This window comes from Schistocerca piceifrons, chromosome 2 (genome assembly GCF_021461385.2).
Source record: "Schistocerca piceifrons isolate TAMUIC-IGC-003096 chromosome 2, iqSchPice1.1, whole genome shotgun sequence".
NCBI lineage: Eukaryota > Metazoa > Arthropoda > Insecta > Orthoptera > Acrididae > Schistocerca > Schistocerca piceifrons.
Genome location: NC_060139.1, coordinates 344,512,325 through 344,536,085, shown reverse-complemented (window position 1 = coordinate 344,536,085; position 23,761 = coordinate 344,512,325). Strand labels below are relative to the sequence as shown.

At 40.0% G+C, this 23,761-nt stretch overlaps 1 protein-coding gene across 3 annotated transcripts in view; it reads right to left on the bottom strand.

Annotated features, from left to right (window-relative positions):
* LOC124775037 (probable multidrug resistance-associated protein lethal(2)03659) overlaps positions 1 to 23,761 on the bottom strand; it is a 462,866-nt gene that overhangs the window by 250,740 nt on the left and 188,365 nt on the right. For all 3 annotated transcript variants that reach the window (XM_047249814.1, XM_047249815.1, XM_047249813.1), the window contains exons 9-10: positions 22,294 to 22,404; positions 21,966 to 22,202 (exon numbers count right to left, since the gene is read on the bottom strand). In XM_047249814.1, coding sequence (XP_047105770.1) covers positions 21,966 to 22,202; positions 22,294 to 22,404 — 348 coding nt within the window. The remainder of the gene's footprint in view (positions 1 to 21,965; positions 22,203 to 22,293; positions 22,405 to 23,761) is intronic.

The window sequence follows — 23,761 nt, the reverse complement described above, 5'->3', positions numbered from 1 at the left end:
TTTTGCTCTCTGTACTTTACCCTTACTACCTATAGAATTTCAAAGAGAGTACTCCTGTCAACATTGCCAAAAGCTTTCTCTAAGTCTACAAATGCTACGAACAAAGGTTCGCCTTTCCTTAACCTATCTCCTATGGGAAGTCATAGGGTCAATATTGCATTGTGTTTTTCTACATTTCTCCAGAATCCAAACTGGTCTTCCCGAAGGTCAGCTGCTACCACTTTTTCCATTCATCTACATCTACATCTACATGATTACTCTGCAATTAACATTTAAGTGCTTGGCAGAGGGTTCATCGAACCACAATCACTATCTCTCTACCATTCCACTCCCGAACAGCGCGCGGGAAAAATGAACACCTAAACCTTTCTGTTCGAGCTCTGATTTCTCTTATTTTATTTTGATGATCATTCCTACCAATGTAGGTTGGGCTCAACAAAATATTTTTGCATTCGGAAGAGAAAGTTGATGACTGAAATTTCGTAAATAGAACTCGCCGCGACGAAAAGTGTCTTTGCTTTAATGACTTCCATCCCAACTCGCGTATCATATCTGCCACACTCTCTCCCCTATTACGTGATAATACAAAACGAGCTGCCCTTTTTTGCACCCTTTCGATGTCCTCTGTCAATCCCACCTGGTAAGGATCCCACACCACACAGCAATATTCTGACAGAGGACGAACAAGTGTAGTGTAAGCTTCTCTTTAGTGGACTTGTTGCATCTTCTAAGTGTCCTGCCAATGAAATGCAACCTTTGGCTCACCTTCCCCACAATATTATCTATGTGGTCTTTCCAACTGAAATTGTTCGTAATTTTAACACCCAGGTACTTAGTTGAATTGACAGCCTTGAGAATTGTACTATTTATCGAGTAATCGAATTCCAACAGATTTCTTTTGGAACTCATGTGGATCACCTCACACTTTTCGTTATTTAGCGTCAACTGCCACCTGCCACACCATACAGCAATCTTTTCTAAATCGCTTTGCAACTGATACTGGTCTTTGGATGACCTTACTAGACGGTAAATTACAGCATCATCTGCGAACAACCTAAGAGAACTGCTCAGATTGTCACCCAGGTCATTTATATAGATCAGGAACAGCAGAGGTCCCAGGACACTTCGCTGGGGAACACCTGATATCACTTCAATTTTACTCGATAATTTGCTGTCTATTACTAAGAACTGGGACCTTCCTGACAGGAAATCACAGATCCAGTCGCACAACTGAGATGATACCCCATAGGCCCACAGCTTGATTAGAAGTCGCTTGTGAGGAACGGTGTCAAAAGATTTCCAGAAATCTAGAAATACGGAATCAACTTCAAGGTGATTCATAATGTTTGAATACAATATATGCTCCAAAACTCTACTGCAAACTGACGTCAATGATATAGGTCTGTAGTTTGATGGATTACTCCTACTACCCTTCTTAAAAACAGGTGTGACCTGCACAATTTTCCAATCTGTAGGTACAGATCTATCAGTGAGCGAGCGGTTGTATATGATTGCTAAGTAGGGAGCTATTGTATCAGCGTAATCTGAAAGGAACCTAATCGGTATACAATCTGGACTTGAAGACTTGCCTGTATCAAGCGATTTGAGTTGCTTCACAACCCCTATGGTATCTACTTCTAAGAAACTCATGCTAGCAGCTGTTTGTGTTTCAAATTCTGGAATATTCCATTCGTCTTCCCTGGTGAAGGAATTTCGGAAAACTGCGTTCAATAACTCCGCTTTAGCGGCACAGTCATCGGTAACAGTACCATCAGCACTTCGCAGCAAAGGTATTGACTGTGTCTTGCTGCTTGTGTACTTTACGTACGACCAGAATTTCTTCAGATTTTCTACCAAATTTCAAGACAATGTTTTGTTGTGGAACCTATTAAAGGCATCTCGCATTGAAGTCCGTGCCAAATTTCGTGCGTCTATAAATTTTAGCCAATCTTCGGGATTTTGCGTTCTTCTGAACTTCGCATACTTTTTCCATTGCCTCTGCAACAGTGTTTGGACCTGTTTTGTGTACCATGGGGGATCAGTTCCATCTCTTACCAATTTATGAGGTATGAATCTCTCAATTGCTGTTGCTACTATATCTTTGAATTTTAGCCACATCACATCTACATTTGCATAGTCAGTTCGAAAGGAATGGAGATTGTCTCTTAGGAAGGCTCCTAGTGACACTTTATCCGCTTTTTTAAATAAAATTATTTTGCGTTTGTTTCTGGTGGATTTGGAAGAAACGGTATTGAGTCTAGCTACAACGACCTTGTGATCAGTAATCCCTGTATCAGTCATGATGCTCTCTATTAGCTCTGGATTGTTTGTGGCTAAGAGGTCAAGGGTGTTTTCGCAACCATTTACAATTCGCGTGGGTTCGTGGAATAACTGCTCGAAATACTTTTCGGAGAAAGCATTTAGGACAATCTTGGAAGATGTTTTCTGCCTACCACTGGTTTTGGACAAATATTTTTGCCAACATATCAAGGGAAGGTTGAAGTCCCCACCAACGATAACCGTATGAGTGGGGTATTTATTTGTTACGAGACTCAAATTTTCTCTGAACTGTTCAGCAACTATATCATTGGAGTCTGGGGGTCAGTAGAAAGAGCCAATTATTAACTTAGTTCGGCTGTTAAGTATAACCTCCACCCATACCAATTCGCACGGAGTATCTACTTCGATTTCACTACAAGATAAACCACTACTGACAGACACAAACACTCCACCACCATTTCTGCCTAATCTATCTTTCCTGAACACCGTCTGAGACTTCGTAAAAATTTCAGCAGAACTTATTTCAGGCTTTAGCCAGCTTTCTGTACCTATAACGATTTCAGCTTCTGTGCTTTCTATTAGCGCTTGAAGCTCAGGGACTTTCCCAGCACAACTACAACAATTTACAACTACAATTCCGACTGTTCCTTGATCCAAGCACGTCCTGTATTTGCCATGCACCCTTTGAGATTGCAGCCCACCCCGTACTTTCCCGAGGCCTCTAACCTAAAAAAACCGCCCAGTCCACACCACACAGCATCCGCTACCCATGTAGCCACCAGCTGAATGTAGTAAAGGATTCATGCTAGTATTTTGCACCCATGACTTATTAAACTTATAGTTTGGTAATTTTCACACCTGTCTGCACCTTCTTTCTTTGGAATTAGAATTATTATATTCTTCTTAAAGTATGAGGGTATTTCACCTATTTCATACATCTTGCTCACCAGATGGATGAGTTTTGCATGGCTGGCTCTAGCAAGGGTATCAGTAGCTCTAACGGAATGTTTTCTACGTTTGGGGCCTTGTTTCGATTTAAGTCTTCCAGTGCTTTGTCAAATTCTTCATGCAGTATCATATCTCCCATCTCATCTTCATCTGCATCCTGTTCCATTTCCATAATATTGCCCTCAAGTGCATCTCCTTTGCATAGACCCTCTATATACTCCTTCCACCTTCCTGCTTTCCCTTCTTTACTTAGGACTGGTTTTTCATCTGAGCTCTTGATATTCATACAGGTGCTTCTCTTTTCTCCAAATGTCTATTTAATTTTCCTGTATGCAGCACACATCTTACCACTAGTGATATATGCTTTGACACCCTTACATTTGTTCTCTAGCCCTTCCTGCTTAGCCATTTTGCACGTCTAGTTAATTTAATTATCACTTGTAAAAAAGTAACATAATTAATTTTTTGATTGTTCGTGGGTATACAGTACAGCTGCAGTAATGGTTTATATCAATATCCCTGAGCCACAGTACCATAGTACACCAAAAGAGGAGCTAAAACAAAATGTTGCATTCCATTGATAAAGCAGATTTTCACACAGTAAGCAGCAGGAATGTTGCAACTGTGTCAGACCAATCCAGGTGGGTTCTTCAGCTGTCTGGATTGGAGTGGCACAATTACTAGACTTATACTACCACCAATAATGAATTACCACTTGATATCCCACTTTATCAATGGACTGTGGCATTTTGTTTTAGCTCCTCTACAGGCATGATATGGAACAGCCCCAAGACTGCAGACATGTACCTGCAAACAAAGAAAAAAATTAATAATGTAAATTGATATTTTCTTCATAATGTCAGATGCCATAAATATGGCAATGAAGAAAAATATTTAAGAATACCTCAGACTCTGAAACTGAGACTACAATAAAAAATTCCAGAGCAAATTGTATCCTTTTTCAATTTCATTTTTATTTCATTTCCAACTGCAGAACAAATATAAAGAAAAAAAGAAAAATGAATGAACAGAATAAGGATGTATTAGCAAATAAATCTAGTGCAAAAATGAGCAAACTGAAGTCAGGGGCCTGAAACATAATAAGATTTGGCGCATTATGCAATGCTTCATTAATAGATACAGGTGTTGATGAGTGGGAATTCTGCTGTTATAAATAATTACATACATAAAGATTACAAGCAAATTTTAAACATTTCTTGCTATTATAAATATAAGTCTATTTACATTAGCGAAAGCATTAGTGTCATGTGAGATAATGTAAAACAGTTTAAAAGGTTTATAAGTCTTATTGCAACAACAGTTCTAATGGTAATTGCATTGTATCTAGCATTAAAATCAATTAGTCATGTGTGGTAAGTGTGTATCTTGTTGCAGATCAGTTAAGCAAGATCCGTTTTGTGAAAACAGTCGATTGATGAGGTGAAGGGAATAGGGTGAGCAATAGGTCCCTCCAATGGAACTGTAGGCTAACACAGAAAAATTGGAAAATCAAGGAACAAGAAGCAAAGACTCATGCCCACCAGGCAGAGTTAGAAAACATGTAATTTGAATTATGTCAGCTGAAGGGGCAAAAATAGAAGGGCTGCTTGTAAAAGGCAGCAAGCAAAATACAAACAGGGCAAAATTTTGTTAGAAAACCTGAAATTCCATTTCACTTGCTAGCAGAATTAGAGAAGAAAGACCCACATACAGATGAAGAGAAATTTAGGGTGCAACAGAACAATGCTAAGAAACTTATAGATAATAAATACTTTTGTATTAAAGGCAATCACTACTGAAGAGCACAGGCATTGAGTTGTCAATAGGCACACACAAAAAGAAAAGAACCAAAAACCTCAGCCCAACAGAAGTTTATACAAAGGCCTCATCTTCATCCTCACACACAAGTTCAACCATGCTGAACTTGTCAAAGACCTATGCTTTTTCTCCCAATCCTTATAGTGGAAACAACTTTTTGCCACCAGTCCATCCAACCAAAGCCAACCTAATTCCAACACTGATGTTTGCCTATGCCAGTACATACCATTTTCCAACCATGCCCCTCCCCCCTAACAACAAAACTACCCCTAGTTCCCTACCAGGAGTTTCTTACCTCCAGCTTGGCCTCACCATCCTTCCCCAGGTTTTTTTCCTAAGAACACTAATCTTTCAGCAGAAGAAACAACAGCCACACACAACCTGGAAAAATATTCTGGCTTAATCACCATCCCTGCAGACTAAGGCTCCAGTACTGCCATAGTGAGTCACAGTAATAACCCGTCAGAGGGCCTACACCAATTGTTCAAGTCCTCCACCTGCAACCTCTGCCACAGTGATCCAATTCCAGATGTGCAGCAGTGCCTACTGAAATACATAGGTCCTTCCTAGAACCTTAACACTGAGTCCATCTCCCTCCGCAGCCCAACAACACCCTGCACACCCGCCTTCTACATGCTCTCCAAAATCCACAAACCCAACTCTCCTGGATGTCCTACTGTAGCTGTCTATGGTGTTTTCACTGAAAGAATTTCTGCTCTGTTTGACCAACACCTCCAACCTATTGTTCAAAACCTAGCCTCGCACATCAAAGATAATGACCACTTTCTTCGCCAACTCTGCAGCATCCTTATCCCTTTACCTCCTGGATACCTACTCATCACTGTTGATCCTATCTCCCTATACACCAACATCCTTATGCTCAAGAATTATGACATTTTTGGATAATGAATATCTCCTCTAAAAAAATCAACATGGATTCTGCAAACAGAGATCTTGTGGAACTCAGCTCACTCTGTTTTTCCATGAGATGCACAGCAAAGTGGACAATGGCACTCAGGTTGATGCCGTGTTCCTTGATTTCAGTAAGGCACCTGACACCATCCCACATTGCTGTTTAATCAAAAAGTACGAGCTCACAGAGTATCAGAGCAGACCTATGATTGATTCAAGACTTTCTTGCAGATAGAACTCAACACATTGGTCTTAACAAAAATAAACTGACAGATGTAAAGGTAACATCCAGAGTACCACAGGGAAGTGTGACAAGACCATTGCTGTTTACAATATATATAAATGATCTAGTAGAAAGTGTCGGCTGCTCTTTAGGGCTATTTACAGATGATGCAGTTCTCTACACCAAAGTACCAACAGCAGAAGATAGCAAGAATTTGCAGAATGTCCTGCAGAGAACTGATGAATGGTGCAGGCTCTGACAGTTGACCCTAATGTAACATATTGCGCATACATAGGAAAAGAAATCCACTAGTGTACAGCTACACTATTGATGACAAACAGCCAGAGATAGCGTCTGCCATTAAATATCTAGGTGTAACTACCCAGAGTGACCTTATGTGCAATTACCATATAAAACAGATAGTGGAAAAAGCAGATACGAGCCTCAGATTCATCAGAAGAATCTTAAGGAAATGAAACACATCCATGAAAGAAGTGGCTTACAAGGCACTTGTTCACCTGATTCTTGAGTATTGTTCATCTATCTGGGATCCCTATCAGATAGGACTAATAGAGGAGATAGAGAAGATCCAATGAAGACCAGCGCATTTCATCACGGGATTGTTTAGCTGGTGAGAGAGCATTATGGAGATGCTAAACAAACTCCACTGGCAGAAGTTATAAGAGAGGTATTGTGCATCATGGAGAGATTTAATATTGAAATTTCAGGACATCACTTTTCACTAGGAGTCAGATAACATATTACTTCCCCCCACATACATCTCACATATTGACCACAAGGAGATAATTCGAGAAATTAGAGCCAATACAGAGGCTTACTGACAATCATTCTTCCCACGCACTATTCATGAGTGTAACAGGGAACAGGGTTCGAGAGATCAGATAGCGGTACTGAAAGTACCCTCTGCCACACACCATAAGGTGGCTTGTGGAATATGATGTAGATCCCTCATGCCCATGGCTTGCTGCATCCTAGTTCATCCCTCTCTCCCAACGTCCTTCAGACTCCAAACAAACCACCTCATTCCTTACACACCTTATAAACTATATCTTTACTTTTGACTACTTTTCCTTGGAAGGGTAAGTATAAAAACAAATCTGCAACACAGCCATGGGCACCCACATGGCACCCTCCAATGACCACCTGTTCATGGGTCATCTAGAGGAAACCTTCCTAGTCTTCCAAAACACCAAACCACTGATCTGCTTCTTGTTTATTGATATGAACCTCAACACCTTCCATCCCATCCACTTCACTTTGTCCTTCTCAACCCAATGTGCCACCTTCATGAATGTTGACCTCCTTCTCCTCTCTCATGGCTCCATCCAAACTTAGTCCACATTAAACTCACCAAGCACCAACAGTACCTGCATTTCATCAGCTGCCATCCCATCCATGCCAAAAAATCCGTGCCATACAGCCTACTCACCAAGGGACAGCATATTTGCAGTGACAATAATTCTCTTGCCCAGTATGCTAAAGATATCAGAAGAGCTAGTCCACAGATTTCCTATGCCATAACTCTATACGGCCCCAAACCTCCCACCAACCCCAAGAATCAGGTACAAAGGAGTACCTCCGTCGTCACCCAATGCCACCCATGACTGGAAAAACTGAACCACATCTGCATCATGGTTCTGATTATCTATCACAATGACCTCAAATGAGAGACATCCTATCCAAGATTCTTCTCATCCCTTCCGTGGTGGTGTTCCATTGGCCAACCAACCTCCACAACATCCTAGTCCATCCCTATGCCACGCCCAATCCCAGCCCCTTGCCACATGGATGATATCCCTGTGGAAGATGGGGTGTACAAAAGAAGTAATTACAATAATGTGTTGAGTACATACATGAACATCTTCCAGGTATCTCTTTAATCAGCTGTTAATATTAAAGACAGCCTCACAGGACATCTATTCATTTATGAAATTTGTTACCAACAGTCCATCTAAGTTTGAGAGTAAGAGAGACAGTCATAAGTACCACACTAGAAGGAAAAATGACCTGCACTATCATTTAATGAATCTAAGTTTGGGTCAGAAAGGGTTGAAATATGTAGCTACCCATCTACCCATGGAAATAAAATGTCTGACAGATAGCAAAAGTGTTTTTGAATGTAGGTTAAATGTGTTTCTCATTATCAACTCTTTCTATACCATACAAGAATTCTAGAGTAGAGATAATTAGTCATTTTTAAAGGAAAAAAATAATTAGTACATGACCAGCATGTAGCAATATAAATATTTTTTTAGCTGTAAATAAGTGTTATATGTTTGTTCTGTTGATGCATTCCACATCATAATGTTTATTGTGAATTTCATCTGTTGTGGGACTAGTTGTATTTACTTAATTGCAACATAAAAACACACCATAACTCATATTACTCCTTTACTAGAAAATTAAACAACAGAAGAGCACAAAAACAAATGAGGAACTATAAGTCAGAGACTGTGCCAGATATAATAATTACAAATGGCAATCACTCACACATAGCATTACACTGCACGTAAGACCACTCCCCCCTTAGCGTTAACAGTACTTTTTGTTGAAATGGACATGTCGTCTACACAGGGTTACAACAGGTCATGCACAGGCTGCTGATGATGCATTAGAGGTAGCCTCAGATGTCTGTTGAGGCTGACCTGTGACATGCAGTGAAGTGGCTGGAGCTTCGGTCACGTCCTTAGTGTGTGTAGATGCATCCGTACCAGTGTAGGGAGGGCGGAAAGCCGGTTTGAGCCTGTCGACGGAGACGGTGGTTGGTGTACCCATCACATCAACATTGACTGTCTTGTCCTCCCTACTGGTGACATGATAAGGTCCGTCATAGGATGGCTGCAGCAGCCTGCGTACTGCGTCATGCTGTAGGAAGACATATTGGCTTTCCTGTAGCTCGTCAAACACAAATGGGCGACCGGTCTGCTGATCCCTTGAAGCAATGGGGCGTAGTTGCCAGATTTGTGTATGATGCTTTTGTGCAAAATCTGAAGTGTCAATGCCATTGTCAGGCACATTAGCAAAGAACTCACCAGGAAGTCGTATCGTTTGGCCATAAACAAGCTCTGCAGCTGTGGCGTTCAGGTCTTCTTTCAGCAACACACAGAGACCCAGGAGGACAATGGGCAACATCTCTGTCCACCAATGTGAGTTGTGACAATGAAGCGACACTTTCAGTTGGCGGTGCATGCATTCAATTAAACCATTTGCTGATGGATGGTAAGCTGTAGTTCTAATGTGCCTTGCATCCAGTAGGATAGAGAGTGCTTTGAACAAATGTGACTCAAACTGTCTTCCTTGGTCTGTTGTGATTCGTAATGGCACTCCTAAATGGGCGATCTATCCCCTGAAGAATGCAGTCACGACAGTTTCAGCAGTGATGTCAGTGATTGGGAACACCTCGGGCCAGCATGTAAAATGATCGATGGCTGTAAAACAGTAGGTGTATCCTTCCGATGGTGGGAGAGGTCCTACTAGGTCTAGGTGGACATGATCAAATCTCTGAATTGGAGAAATAAATGTGCCAAGAGGTGGCCTAACATGCCAGCTAACTTTATTCTGTTGACAGGCCACACATTGTTGCACATATCGCTTACACTCTTTGTCCATGTGTGGCCAGACAAAAGTTCGCTTCACCATTTCTACATCTACACCTACATAGATACCCTGCAAATCACACTTAAGTGCCTGGCAGAGGGTTCATCGAATCACCTTCATAATTCTCTATTATTCCAATTTCGTATCGTGCGCAGAAAGAACGAACACCTATATCTTTCCGTACGAGCTCTGATTTCCCTTATTTAACCCTAGCATTACCAACGTATTTTTTGTTACATGTAATACCAACGGGGGGGGGCCTCAAAGGCCCATAAAGAATACCACAATTTATTTTATCATAAATCAAGTTTATTTACTTCTGATACCTCTAATAACAATTCAAAATGCTTAGACATTGTTTTTGTATACTGGATAATAAAAGATGTTATTATAATAGGAATAAAATGAACAAATCACGAGATTCAGTTTATATATTTTTTGGAATAATGTTTCAAAATAGTGTTTTCTTATAAAAACGACTTTTTTAATTCGATACACTACATGAAGCAAACAAAATTTACTGTCTCATTCTGCAACGCATTTTTCACACAACGCTGTCTTCCTGCAGTGTTTCCCACAGACGTGTTTGTGGCACTGAGAGCAGGTAACAGTTGACTTTCCCAGCTTGTTGTACTTGATCTTTTTAGATGCAGCTTCTTGGCAGCATAGGTGGCACCGTCCACGTGTTCCTGGTTCTGCTGTTGAGGATGATGGTTCTACAGAGCAGCTCAGCTTCCGTTGTGTGATGCTTTCCATTGCCATTATTACTGGCTTCTGAAGTCCATACAAATTTTGTGCCCGTTTATCTACTTGAGATCTTATTAGTTCGCGACCTAAGTTAGTGATAAAAACTCTTCTGCGGTTTAGTAAATTCTTTTTCCAATTCGGAAAGTTGAGGAGGAAGAGTGAATATGCATTTATTGCTGCTATGTCAATGAGTGTGTAGAAGAGGGACAAAGGCCACCTTCTTGTTCCTCTCTTTGTGCTGTAGTGTCTTGCCATCTGGTCTATGGTGTCCACGCCTCCCTTTGTAGAATTATAAAAAAGATTTATGTTAGTCTTTTTTGAGTCTTCATTCAACACCCCTTCTGAGTGATAAGTTGAAAGCATCAACAGCAGTCGTTTTGGCTTCTCGCGGACTAGCGTTGATGCAAGAGTAACTGGTGGCCTCTGTGTCTGAGGGTCAGTATAAGCAAAGATGGAAGAGTGTAAACTGCGGCCAGTTGTAGTCTTCAGCTCTTCAGGTATGTGTCGTCTGTTAGACTGTAGGGTGCCAACAAGTGTGAGGTGAAAATCATTCCATAGAGTCTCAGCAAGCTCCACTGAAGTATAGTACCGATCTGTGGTAACATTACGGCCTGATTTTTCAATAGGTTTTATTAGTCTCTTTACAATTTCCATCGGTCCATTTGAATGCTGTGTATTTCCTGACTTGCCTGTATAGATGTCCATGCTGATCACATATCTAGTCTCAGAATCAGACAGCATTCGAATTAGAATGCCGTATTTTCCAGGTTTTTCTTTTAGAAACACCTTGAATGGACAGCGACCACGGAACAAAGACAACATCTCATCCACTGTTGTATGTAGACCAGGAATGAAATACAATGGAAGTGAAGAATTGAAGCTTTCAAAAATTTCCCTCATTGGAGCAAACTTGTCAGTCTGGCGACGAATTTCTCTTGTGTTCTTATCATCAAACCTCAATATTTTAGTCAATTCAAAAAATCGGGTCCGACTCATTGATCCATAGTACACTTGTCGGCCCTGAAGCAAAGACCATAAATCTTGGACAGGTATCCTATTGTCATGATTTGAACCCATGATTAGCAAGAGTCCTATATAACAAAATAACACATCTTCATCTGTGTGCTGAATACCTAGTCGAGAAGCCTCTTCATTTGAGTGTAGTTTTATTAGATTCATAATTTGAGGTGTAAAAAAGAGCTCTATAGCCTCTTTCGGAGACGCAATTCTTCCTTGTTGTCCTAGCCCCATTCTTTCTCGCACTATATTTTGTACAGAACGCCGATATTGTCGAGATGGCTTCGTAATATACTCTCGTCCACTTTTTGCAATGAATTTATCACATTCTGTATCATTATCATCTGGTGGATTGGCTTCAACCTCATCTTCATTCTCAGACGATGAATCAGTTCTAATTTCTTCCACATCATCATCCACTTCACTTTCCTTTAAATCTGATTCGTTCAAAACTTCTTCTAGCACTCTTTCAATGGAACTATCACGTAAATGATGTCTACTCATGTTGCTGGTTCAACAGCAGCAGAAACACTGAAAATAACAATGGTCTGCTTCATAATAATATGTCTGAAGGCAACAATGCCAAAATTCGTTTCATGGTTAGAATTTGAAACGAGAGACTCAACCTCATAAATCTTTCCTTGCTATTACCAACGGGTGGGCTTCTAAGGCCCACAGAGAATTAAATCAAGTAAATGAATTTTAATTACATTTTTATTCCGAAATTCTGTAATGACTCAATAGTACATTCAATAACGAACAATTACCTTTGCTTTCAAGTTCATGTATCAAAGGGTGTGGATACAACATAGAAAAACTGAGTCAGTGGGCCTACGAGGCCCCCCCCGTTGGTAATGCTAGGGTTAATCATGGTGATTGTTTCTCCCTACGTAGGTCAGTGTCAACAAAATATTTTTGCATTCAGAGGAGAAAGTTGGTGATGGGAATTTCATGAGAAGATTCTGTTGCAATGAAAAATGCCTTTCTTTTAATGATGCCCAGCCCAAATCCTTTCTGTGACACTCTCTCCCGTATTTCGCAATAACACAAAATATGCTGCCTTTCTTTGAACTTTTTTGATGTACTCCATCAGTCCTATCTGGTAAGGATCCTACATTGAACAGCAGTATTCTAAAAGCGGACAGACAAACATAGTGTAGGCAGTCTCCTTAGTAGATCTGTTACATTCTCTAAGTGTCCTGCCAGTAATAAACCGTCTTTCGTTAGCCTTCCCCACAATGTTTTCTATGTGTTCCTTACAATTTAAGTTGTCTGTAATTGTAATACCTAGGTATTTAGTTGAATATATGGCTTTTAGAGTAGGCTGATTTATCGTGTAACCAAAGTTTAACAAATTCCTTTTAGCACTCATGTGGATGGCCTCGCACTTTTCGTTATTTAGGGTCAACTGCCAATTTTCACACCATTCAGATTTCTTTTCTAAACTATTTTGCAATTTGTTTTGATCTTCTGATGACTTTATTAGTCAAAAAACGACAGCGTCATCTGCAAACAACCTAAGACGGGTGCTCAGATTGTTAGGGGATTAAATATTCTGCAATTGACAATGTCAATAGTGTGCCCAGAACACCAAATTTTAGGCAATACCTTTCACCACAGACAATGCAGTGACTGAAGGCCTTCACATAATGGCAGACAGCAGCAGGGTTCGCATAAATTTGTCAGTGCTAACAGAGAAGCAACATTGTGTGAAATAGCCACAGAAAACAATTGGGAAAGTGAGACAAATGTATCTTTTAGACAGTGCAGTGTAATATGGGATTGATGGACTATGGAAGCAGAGAACAGACGCAAGTGTCTTCCCTAATTGAATGACATCGTATGCAGCATCTCTGCTGGGCTCACTGTAAGTAGCCTGTTTATGTGTTTGTATGTTGGCAGTGCTGTGTAGTGCTATAGACTGCATTAATATTTCTGACAGCGCTGTGCACCCTCTGTAAGAGACACTGTGGCTGGTTGCTATTAGAAGTTAACAGTTAGCAGCGATGGAGGTTAGAAGCAGTGTTAGCATGAGCGGACGGTCTGGACATGTGTCCGTCATGGAGATTTAATATTTGTTGGACATGGATTGTAAAATGTGGGTAATGGAATTATTGATGATTATATAATTTTTGGAACTGGATGTCATGGATGATTATAAAATTTTTGGAACTGGATGACACATGATTAAGGTAAAATCTGCTAAATACATCATTTGCTCTGCAATAAAATCTTTCCTTTGTTAACCACATGCCTATTAGTAGTTAGAGACTATAGTAGTTAGAAGCTTTTCATTTAGCTGGCTGTATACTTGCTGTGTTTGCTGTAGTTTGTGTCATGAAGATTTTATGTGAGGTAAGTGACTTATGAAATGTATGGGTTGTTGTAAGAATTTTTTCTAATTCAGGGCCATTCTTTTGTGTTAATTAATAGTGAGATTTCGTTATCCTGGTATATAGGGGGAAATAAATTAATAAAATAAGTCTGAGTTGTATTTGTCAGGGAAAATTTTGTAGGTCAGTGTTCAAACGATTAAGACAAGCAAAGTGACAGTACATTCAGTGGCACTCAGCAGTTTCAGAAGTTGCATTAAGCAATTTAAGTAATAACATAGAACTTTCACTTCTCATTTATTTCAGTTCAGGTAAAACATAAATAAAGAAGTTTCATCATGCTGGTACTGTGAACAGCTGAAAAGCAAGGGGAAACTACATCCGTAATTTTCCTGTGGGCATGCAACTCTACTGTATGGTTAAATGACGATGGGTAAAATATTCTGGAGGTAAAATAGTTCCCCATTCGGATCTCTGGGTGGGGACCACTCAAGAGGACATCATTATCAGGAGAAAGAAAACTGGCGTTCTACGGATCGGAGTGTGGAATGTCAGATCCCTTAATCGGGCAGGTAGGTTAGAAAATTTAAAAACAGAAATGGATAGGTTAAAGTTAGATATAGTGGGAATTAGTGAAGTTCGGTGGCAGGAGGAACAAGACTTCTGGTCAGGTGAATACAGGGTTATAAATACAAAATCAAATAGAGGAAATGCTGGAGTGGGTGTAATAATGAATAAAAAAAAAAAAAAAAAAAAAAAATAGGAGTGCGGGTAAGCTACTACAAACAGCATAATGAACACATTATTGTGGCCGAGATAGACGTGAAGCCCACACCTACTACAGTAGTACAAGTTTACATGCCAACAAGCTCTGCAGATGACGAAGATATTGGTGAAATGCATGATGACATAAAAGAAATTATTCAGATAGTGAAGGGAGACAAAAATTTAATAGTCATGGGTGACTGGAATTCGATAGTAGGAAAAGGAAGAGAAGGAAATGTAGTGGGTGAATGTGGATTGGGAGTAAGAAAATGAAAGAGGAAGGTGCCTGGTAGAATTTTGCACAGAGCATAACTTAATCATAGCTAACACTTGGTTCAAGAACCATAAAAGAAGGTTTATACATGGAAGAAGCCTGGGGATACTGGAAGGTTTCAAGTAGATTATGTAATGGTAAGACATAGATTTAGGAATCAGGTTTTAAATTATATGACATTTCCAGGAGCAGATGTGGACTCTGACCACAATCTATTCGTTATGAACTGTAGATTAAAACTGAGGAAACTGCAAAAAGGTGGGAATTTAAGGAGATGGGACCTGGATAAACTCAAAAAACCAGAGGTTGTACAGAGTTTCAGGGAGAGCATAAGGGAACAATTGACAGGAATGGGGGAAAGAAATACAGTAGAAGAAGAATGGGAATCTTTGAGGGATGAAGCAGTGAAGACAGCAGAGGATCAAGTAGGTAAAAAGACGAGGTCTAGTAGAAATCCTTGGGTAACAGAAGAAATATTGAATTTAATTGATGAAAGGAGAAAATATAAAATAGCAGTAAATGAAGCAGACAAAAAGAAATACAAACGTCTCAAAAATGAGATCAACAGGAAGTGCAAAATATCTAAGCAGGTATCGCTAGAGGACAAATGTAAGTATGTAGAGGTATATATCACTAGGGGTAAGATAAGATACTACCTACAGGAAAATTAAAGAGGCCTTTGGAGAAAAGAGAACCACTTGTATGAATGTGAAGAGCTTGGATGGAAACCCAGTTCTGGGCAAAGAAGGGAATGCAGAAAGATGGAAGGAGTGTATAGAGGGTCTGTACAAGGGTGATGGATGTACTTGAGGACAATATTATGGAAATGGAAGAGGATGTAGATGAAGATGAAACGGGAGAGATATGCTACTGCGTGAAGAGTTTGATAGAATATTGAAAGACTTAAGCTGAAACAAGGCCCCGGGAGTAGACAATATTCCATTAGAGCTACTGATAGCCTTGGGAGAGCCAGCCCTGACAGAACTCTACCATCTGGTGAGCAAGATGTACGAGACAGGTGAAATACCCTCAGACTTCAAGAAGAATATAATAATTTCAGTCCCAAAGAAAGCAGGTGTTGACAGATGTGAAAACTACCGAACTATCAGTTTAATAAGTCACAGCTGCAAAATACTAACGTGAATTCTTTACAGACGAATGGGAAAAGGTAGAAGCTGACCGCGGGGAAGATCGGTTTGGACTTCATAGAAACACTGGAACATGTGAGGCAATACTGACCTTACGACTTATCTTAGAAGACAGATTAAGCAAATGCAAACCTACATTTCTAGCATTTGTAGACTTAGAGAAAGCTTTTGACAAGTTGACTGGTATACACTCTTTCTAATTCTGATTATGGCAGGGGTAAAATACAGGGAGCAAAAGGCTATTTACAATTTTTACAGAAACCAGAATGGAATTATAAGTGTTGAGGAGCATGAAAGGGAAGCAGTGCTTGGGAAGGTAGTGAGACAGGTTGTAGCTTATCCCCAATGTTATTCAATCTGTATGTTGAGCAAGCAGTAATAGAAACAAAAGAAAAATTTGGAGTAGGTATTAAAATCCATGGAGAAGAAATAAAAACTCTGAGGTTTGCCGATGACATTGTAATTCTGTCAGAGACAGCAAAGAACTTGGAACAGCAGTTGAAGGGAACGGACAGTGTCTTAAAAGGAGTATAGATTTAAGTGTTTCGAAGTCATTTCTGAAAGTATTTGTATGGAGTGTAACCACGTATGGAAGTGAAACATGGATGATAAATAGTTTAGACAAGAAGAGAATAGAACCTTTTGAAATGTGGTGCTACAGAAGAATGCTGAAGATTAGATGGGTAGATCACATAACTAATGAGGAGGTATTGAACAGAATTGGGGAGTAGAGAAATTTGTGGCACAACTTGACTAGAAGAAGGGACAGGTTGGTAGGACATGTTCTGAGCCATCAAGGAATCACGATTTTAGTATTGGAGGGCAGTGGGGAGGGTAAAAATCGTAGAGGGAGACCAAGAGATGAATACACTAAACAGATTCAGAAGGATGTGGGTTGCAGTAAGTACTGGGAGATGAAGAAGCTTGCACAGGATAGAGTAGCATGGAGAGTTTCATCAAATAACAACACCGTGACCAAATCATTTGGACCCTGGATGACTGGAAAATGTGACCTGCTTGAAAGAGACCCTATTTCAGGTGATAAGAGCTTATTCTCCCGTGGTCTATGGGTAGCTGTCAAGATAGCTCAGTGTGTTCAGTCAGACAACTAGCTGCCCACTCCAAAAAAAAAAAAAAAAAAAAAAAAAAAACTGAGTGTATGGATCAACAAAGAATTTCAACGGGTGTCATGGGATGTCCGCCCCAAACAAGTGCAATGAACAAAATGAGATTACTCTTAAAATAAAGATTAGTAACCAAAATGTCCACGGTCATGGGTCTGAATCCCATCACTAATTAAATTTTGATTAAAAATCAGTATTGGCAGCCAAAGACTTCAGGCATAAGAAGTCACCCTCTTTCTGCCAATGACCTTTTCAAAGAGGGTGGAGGAGCAGACAGAGGATCAGGGCACTGCCTTGTCCTAGGAGTGGGGAACTGCCCTAATGGCAGAACAATCAGCAGTGATCAACAGCATGAGGATGCAGAAGGCAAAGTAAACCACTGCACTAAAGACACATAACGTATATCCACAGGGCATGTGGCCTGTAATTGAAAAGCGTCATGATGATCTCTCCATTGGCAGAACATTCTGGAATAGTCCCCCATTTGGATCTCTGGAATGGGACTGCCAATGGGGACCTGACCATGAGATAATGATTGAGTGACCAATGAAAGGATAACATTCTACGAGTCGGGGCATGGACTGTCAGAAGCTTGAATGTGATAGGGTCGTCAGTCAAAATGAAAAGAGAAATGTTGGTAGTGGCTCATATTCCAGGGTGCGACAAGTTATGTAAAGATGTGATTGCCTGTTGGTAAAAGTCAATAGTCACAAAAGGTCTCGATTCATTGGTGGCTACATCACAATACAGCAGCACATTTGACAGTGGCAGTGTAAGACAGCGGAGTTGTAGGCCTGATGACTGCACCAACATATCTCGGAGCTCACAATCAGATTGTTGCACTACAGCGAGAGAGCTACAAAATCAACTGCTTCAGTAATTGCTTCAATCCTGGAGAGTGCATCAGCTGGAACATTTAGTTCTCCTTCTACGTGGACAATATTGGTGGTGAACTGTCTGATATAGTCAAGGTGTCACAGCAGACATTGCGATGCCTTCTCAGGACCCTAGCGGAAAGCATATGTTAGTGGCCTATGGTCTGTGATGAGAGTGAACTGCTGTCCTCCAACATCTGATGAAATTTCTTAATAGCAGCATACATAGCATACAGTTTGCGATCATATGTGGACCAATTCTTTTGAGTTGATGATAGCTTTTTACTGAAAAAGGCTAAGGTCTCCCAGTGCCCGTCTATTTGTTGTTGCAGTGCAGCACCGATTGCAGTTGCAGATGTGTCAACCATCAGGGTGAGAAGCGCCTGTGGAACTGGGTGCGCTAACAATGTAGCTTCTGCAATGGCAGTCTTCAGCTTGTTAAATGCCAGCTTGACCTCACTGTCCCACTGGAGTTTGTCTTTCAGCTTTGGTGTATCTTGCAAGAACTTATTCAGTGGTGTATCTAAGAAGGCATGATTGCGAACAAATAGACAGTAAAAATTCATTATGCCAAGAAATCTACATAATTCTTTAACCGCCATAGGCTGGGGAAAATTCAGTATAGTGTCTCCTTGAGCGTTAATAGTGTAGCCTACAAACTGCACTTCAGCTGCTCCAAAAATGCACTTTGATGTGTTTTTGAGCAGGCCATGTGCACGTAAATGAGTGAAGATCTGTCGTAAGTGTGATAGGTGTTCTGCCTCTGAATTTGACATGACCAAAATGTTGTCAATATACACATAACAGAAGTGTAACTCACATGTCACTTCATTCATGAACCGCTGAAGCATTTGGGCAACATTACAAAGTCCAAAAGGCATTTGGGTAAATTCAAAGAATCTGAATGGCATGCAGATGGAAGTCTTAGTAACGTCATCAGGTGCTACAGGTATCTGGTAAAATGCGCTAACTAAGTCCAACGTAGAAAAGATTCACTTACCGTGGACATTGAAGGTAAAATCTTTGATATGCAGGACTAGATAATGATCTGGAATGGTTCTAGCATTGAGCTGTCTGTAGTCGCTGCATGGACACCATCCATTATTCTTCTTTGGTACCATGTGTAGAGGAGATGACCAACTACTGCTCAATGGGTGGCAGATTCCCTGTTTAACTATCTTCAGTTTCTGGGGTGTCAAATGGCATGGTCGAGCATGTGGTGGTGGCCCAGGTGTAGTCAAAATATAGTGCACTGTCGAATGCTGCACAGGTGCTAGTGTGGGAGTGTGGCATGTGATCTATGGGAGCTGTCTGAGAAGTTCTATAAATGGAGAATCACCAGTAACCACTTGTACTGCTGTGTCTTCCACACAACGCAGTCGACCTTGGCTTGCTAGGTTGGTAATAGTGTCAAGAAGGCGTCAGTGATGGAGGTCAGGCAGGAGCCCATAAAATGATAAAAAATCTGCTCCTAGTATGGAGTGCATCACATCTGCTATGACAAATTACCATTCAAATTTGCACCGTAGGCCCAAGTTCAAAACTAATGTGACACAACCGAACCATTGGCCACAAAAAGGTGGCAGTCATTACATTTGTGACATGGCAGACAGGCAGATGGATAGACTGACATGTCAGCACCTGTCTCTACCAAATACTGTAACGTTGTGCTATGTTCCATTATAAACTGTCGACGACTGCCATCTGGAGAGCCAATGGCCATCATCACTGACTTCCTGCTGAGTTTCCCTGTTCACATGGCAGTTTACACTTGCATGCCTTGGAACCGTACCATTGGTGATGCCAACAGATTTTTGTTGATGAAGGTGAGTGGCTGCGCTTACCTGGTGAGTTGTGGTGACGAGATTGGCAGCTGGTAGTCTGGGTCCACAATGCAGCTACTTGCACGGTGAGCCCGGCAACCTATGCTTGTAGTGCGGCGAGAGTGTTACCTGCTCGGGGTTGTGAGCAAACTGTTGCGACACACACATGCAGATGGATACGTTTCCGCTATGCGATACATGGTTTGCGTGAGTGCATCCAGATCGCCGGCACACTCTGTCAATATTTTCTGCGAGTCGGGTAGCAGGCGCGATAGCCAGATATTCTGCAAAAAGTCGTCACTGACCATGTTGCTTGCTAATTTAAGCAGTCGGCGTAGTAGCTGTGATAACGTGTGATCACCTAGCTCCTCTGTGCAGAGTAACTTCTCCAATCTCTTCACCTTGGACTGCGAGAGCCAGGTGATCAGAGCATTCTTGATGGTTGTGTAATGATCAGTATTCAGTGGTGATGCCAGAATATCTTGTACTTCTGTGGCCATTTCTTCATTGAGTGCAGCAACTACATAACTGCACTTCATTTTGTCCGTGGAGACGTGCGCTAGCACAAATTAACTTTCTACTTGAGCACACCACAGCACGGGATTCTGTTGCCAAAATGGTGGCAGTTTTACTATCATGTGATTATTTACTGCACCAGTAGACACTTCTGCAGTTGTTGGTTGGTCTGCCAACGTGAGTTATGGCAAAATGGAACACAGAAGATGCACAATGCGGCTGATGCAAATGTTCATATTTAACGTGATGTGGCACGATATGGAGCATTAGTGATCATCAAATTTCATGTTAGTAACCGTCGGACTACACGTCAGGGTCATCAATGTTGCGAGACTAGTTGTATTTACTTAATTGCAACATAAAACACAACATAACTCATACGACTCCTTTACTAGAAAATTAAACAACAGAATAGCATAAAATAATAATAATAATAATAATAATAATAATAATAATAATAAAAAGATGAGGAAACATAAGTCAGAGACTGCACCAGAGATAATAATTACAAATGGCAATCACTTGCACACAGCATTACACTGCACGTAACACTGCACTTCAGATCTATGGAACAAGTAACTAACTAACTAATCAATGAAGTGACTAGAACTAGCACATCACACTACAAGAAAGTGTAGAGGGATGGACACTGGTAATGCCCAGATTGAAAATGGGCTGCTATATGAAAGAAAGGGCAACTTATATGATTTAGCCTTGTCTCTGTAGTGAGATTACTAATACCTATAAATAATGATAGCAACAGAAACAAAAACAACAGCATATTATTTTAAAAAAGTGCAGTAGATTTAGCTGAATAATCTCATCTCCTCACTCAACTAGTAATGTATTTGTCAAAATTTGAATTTCCATCTAAAAAATAAGGGTTGATGTTGTACAGTATAACATAATACTAAAACCATTGATGGATTAGTGGCCTGTACTTAATAAAGCCTCACTTAACTTACAAGCATTAATCTACTGTTTACAGGAATGTATTGAATCTTTTGATTTATAAGAGCTTGTATAAATTTCTGGGGCTGATAAGAACATAATGTAATATTATTCTTAGGCCTGCTTATCTTAATAGGGATGAGAGGAGAGTCATAACAGTAGGAAAGAGGGTGCAATGTGAGATAAGATAATGCATGTTCATCTAAAAGAAGTATAAAGTGGGGGAAAAAGAATCCTCTATGACTTATTAATCATCACTACACATTATATTCCCATTTTATAACAGTGCAGAGAGTTTTTAAAAATTAGTCCCGGACAGGCTGATAACATGGCAATCACTATTGCTTACACATGATGAAAAGTTTCCATTGTTATAATTTTATGATCTAAGTTCTGAAATACTCACTTCCAATCTCTTGATAGGTACAGAAATTTCAAGCTCAAGTTCAATTATAATACTTTAAATATGAAAAAGTATGGCTGAGAAAACAAAATATTTTATTACATCAAAATACTACATTAAACAACACAATGTAGTTCACACTTTCCTCAATACAGAGAAACATATGAGAAAGAGTATCTTTTATACAAACCTTTCCTGAACCTACTGGCCCTATAATGGCAAACAGCTTCCCTGGAACAACTTTGAGAGTCACATTCTTTAAAGTATCTTCAGCACTGCTTTCCCATTTGGCTGTGACATCTATTAATTTTATACAAGGAATTTCTTTCTCTGCATATCCCTTTTCAGTTTTCGAATGAACAACAACACTTCTCTTATGAATATTACCTAGGTTCACTGGCTTTATTTCACCGTTGTTGAGAAAGTTCTGTGGAGATACGTAAATATGGTCAGCTATCTTACAAATACGTAATGGTGCTCAGACTTTTAATTCTTTTTATAGATGTCCAGCATATTACCTCAATGCGCTTGCCAGAAATGAGACCTTCAGCTAGTGCTGTAATAGCTCTTGGAAATGAATCACTCATTGCCTGTTTCATAATAATATAATAAGCAGAGACAACAAAAACCTAAAAAATAAAGAAAACAATTATAATCTGTAATTAAATGCATCTAAATGAGCTAATGAACTAACGCAACACAAAATTGCAAAGGGTAAAAATAATAATTTGTAATTATGACACTCAGTCAGAAAGATAATTGTTAGCTGAAGTAAATGGTTATCAGTACAAAGAAACAAAGCTTCATAGAGCTTTTAGTTTGGGTTATCACAAAATAGTAGATTATTTCTTAGTGTTATTTAATATGTATACACGATATAGAATGTCTCTCTTCCCAAAATATGTGATTTTTGTGTTGTTATAGCAATTAATGAGGCAGATAATTAAATGTGATATAGTGGGAATTAGTGAAGTTCGGTGGCAGGAGGAACAAGACTTTTGGTCAGGTGAATACAGGGTTGTAAATACAAAATCAAATAGGGGTAATGCAAGAGTAGGTTTAATAATGAATAAAAAAAAAAATAGGAGTGCGGGTAAGCTACTACAAACAGCATAGTGAACACATTATTGTGGCCAAGATAGACATGAAGCTGAAGCCTACTACAGTAGTACAAGTTTATATGCCAACTAGCTCTGCAGATGATGAAGAACTGTATGATGAGATAAAAGAAATTATTCAGGTAGTGAAGGGAGACGAAAATTTAATAGTCATGGGTGACTGGAATTCGATAGTAGGAAAAGGGAGAGAAGGAAACATAGTAGATGAATATGGATTGGGGGTAAGAAATGAAGGGGAAACCGTCTGGTAGAATTTTGCACAGAGCATAACTTAATCATAGCTAACACTTGGTTCAAGAATCATAAAAGAAGGTTGTATACATGGAAGAATCCTGGAGACACTAGAAGGTATCAGATAGATTATATAATGGTAACACAAAGATTTAGGAACCAGGTTTTAAATTGTAAGACATTTCCAGGGGCAGATGTGGACTCTGACCACAATCTATTGGTTATGAACTGTAGATTAAAACTGAAGAAACTGCAAAAAGGTGGGAATTTAAGGAGATGGGACCTGGATAAACTGACTAAACCAGAGGTTGTACAGAGTTTCAGGGAGAACATAAGGGAACGATGGACAGGGATGGGGGAAAGAAATACAGTAGAAGAAGAATGGGTAGCTCTGAGGGATGAAGTAGTGAAGGCAGCACAGGATAAAGTAGGTAAAAAGATGAGCGCTAGTAGAAATCCTTGGGTAACAACAGAAATATTGAATTTAATTGATGAAAGGAGAAAATATAAAAATGCAGTCAATGAAGCAGGCAAAAAGAAATACAAACGTCTCAAAAATGAGATCAACAGGAAGTGCAAAATGGCTAAGCAGGGATGGCTATAGGACAAATGTAAGGATCTAGAGGCTTATCTCACT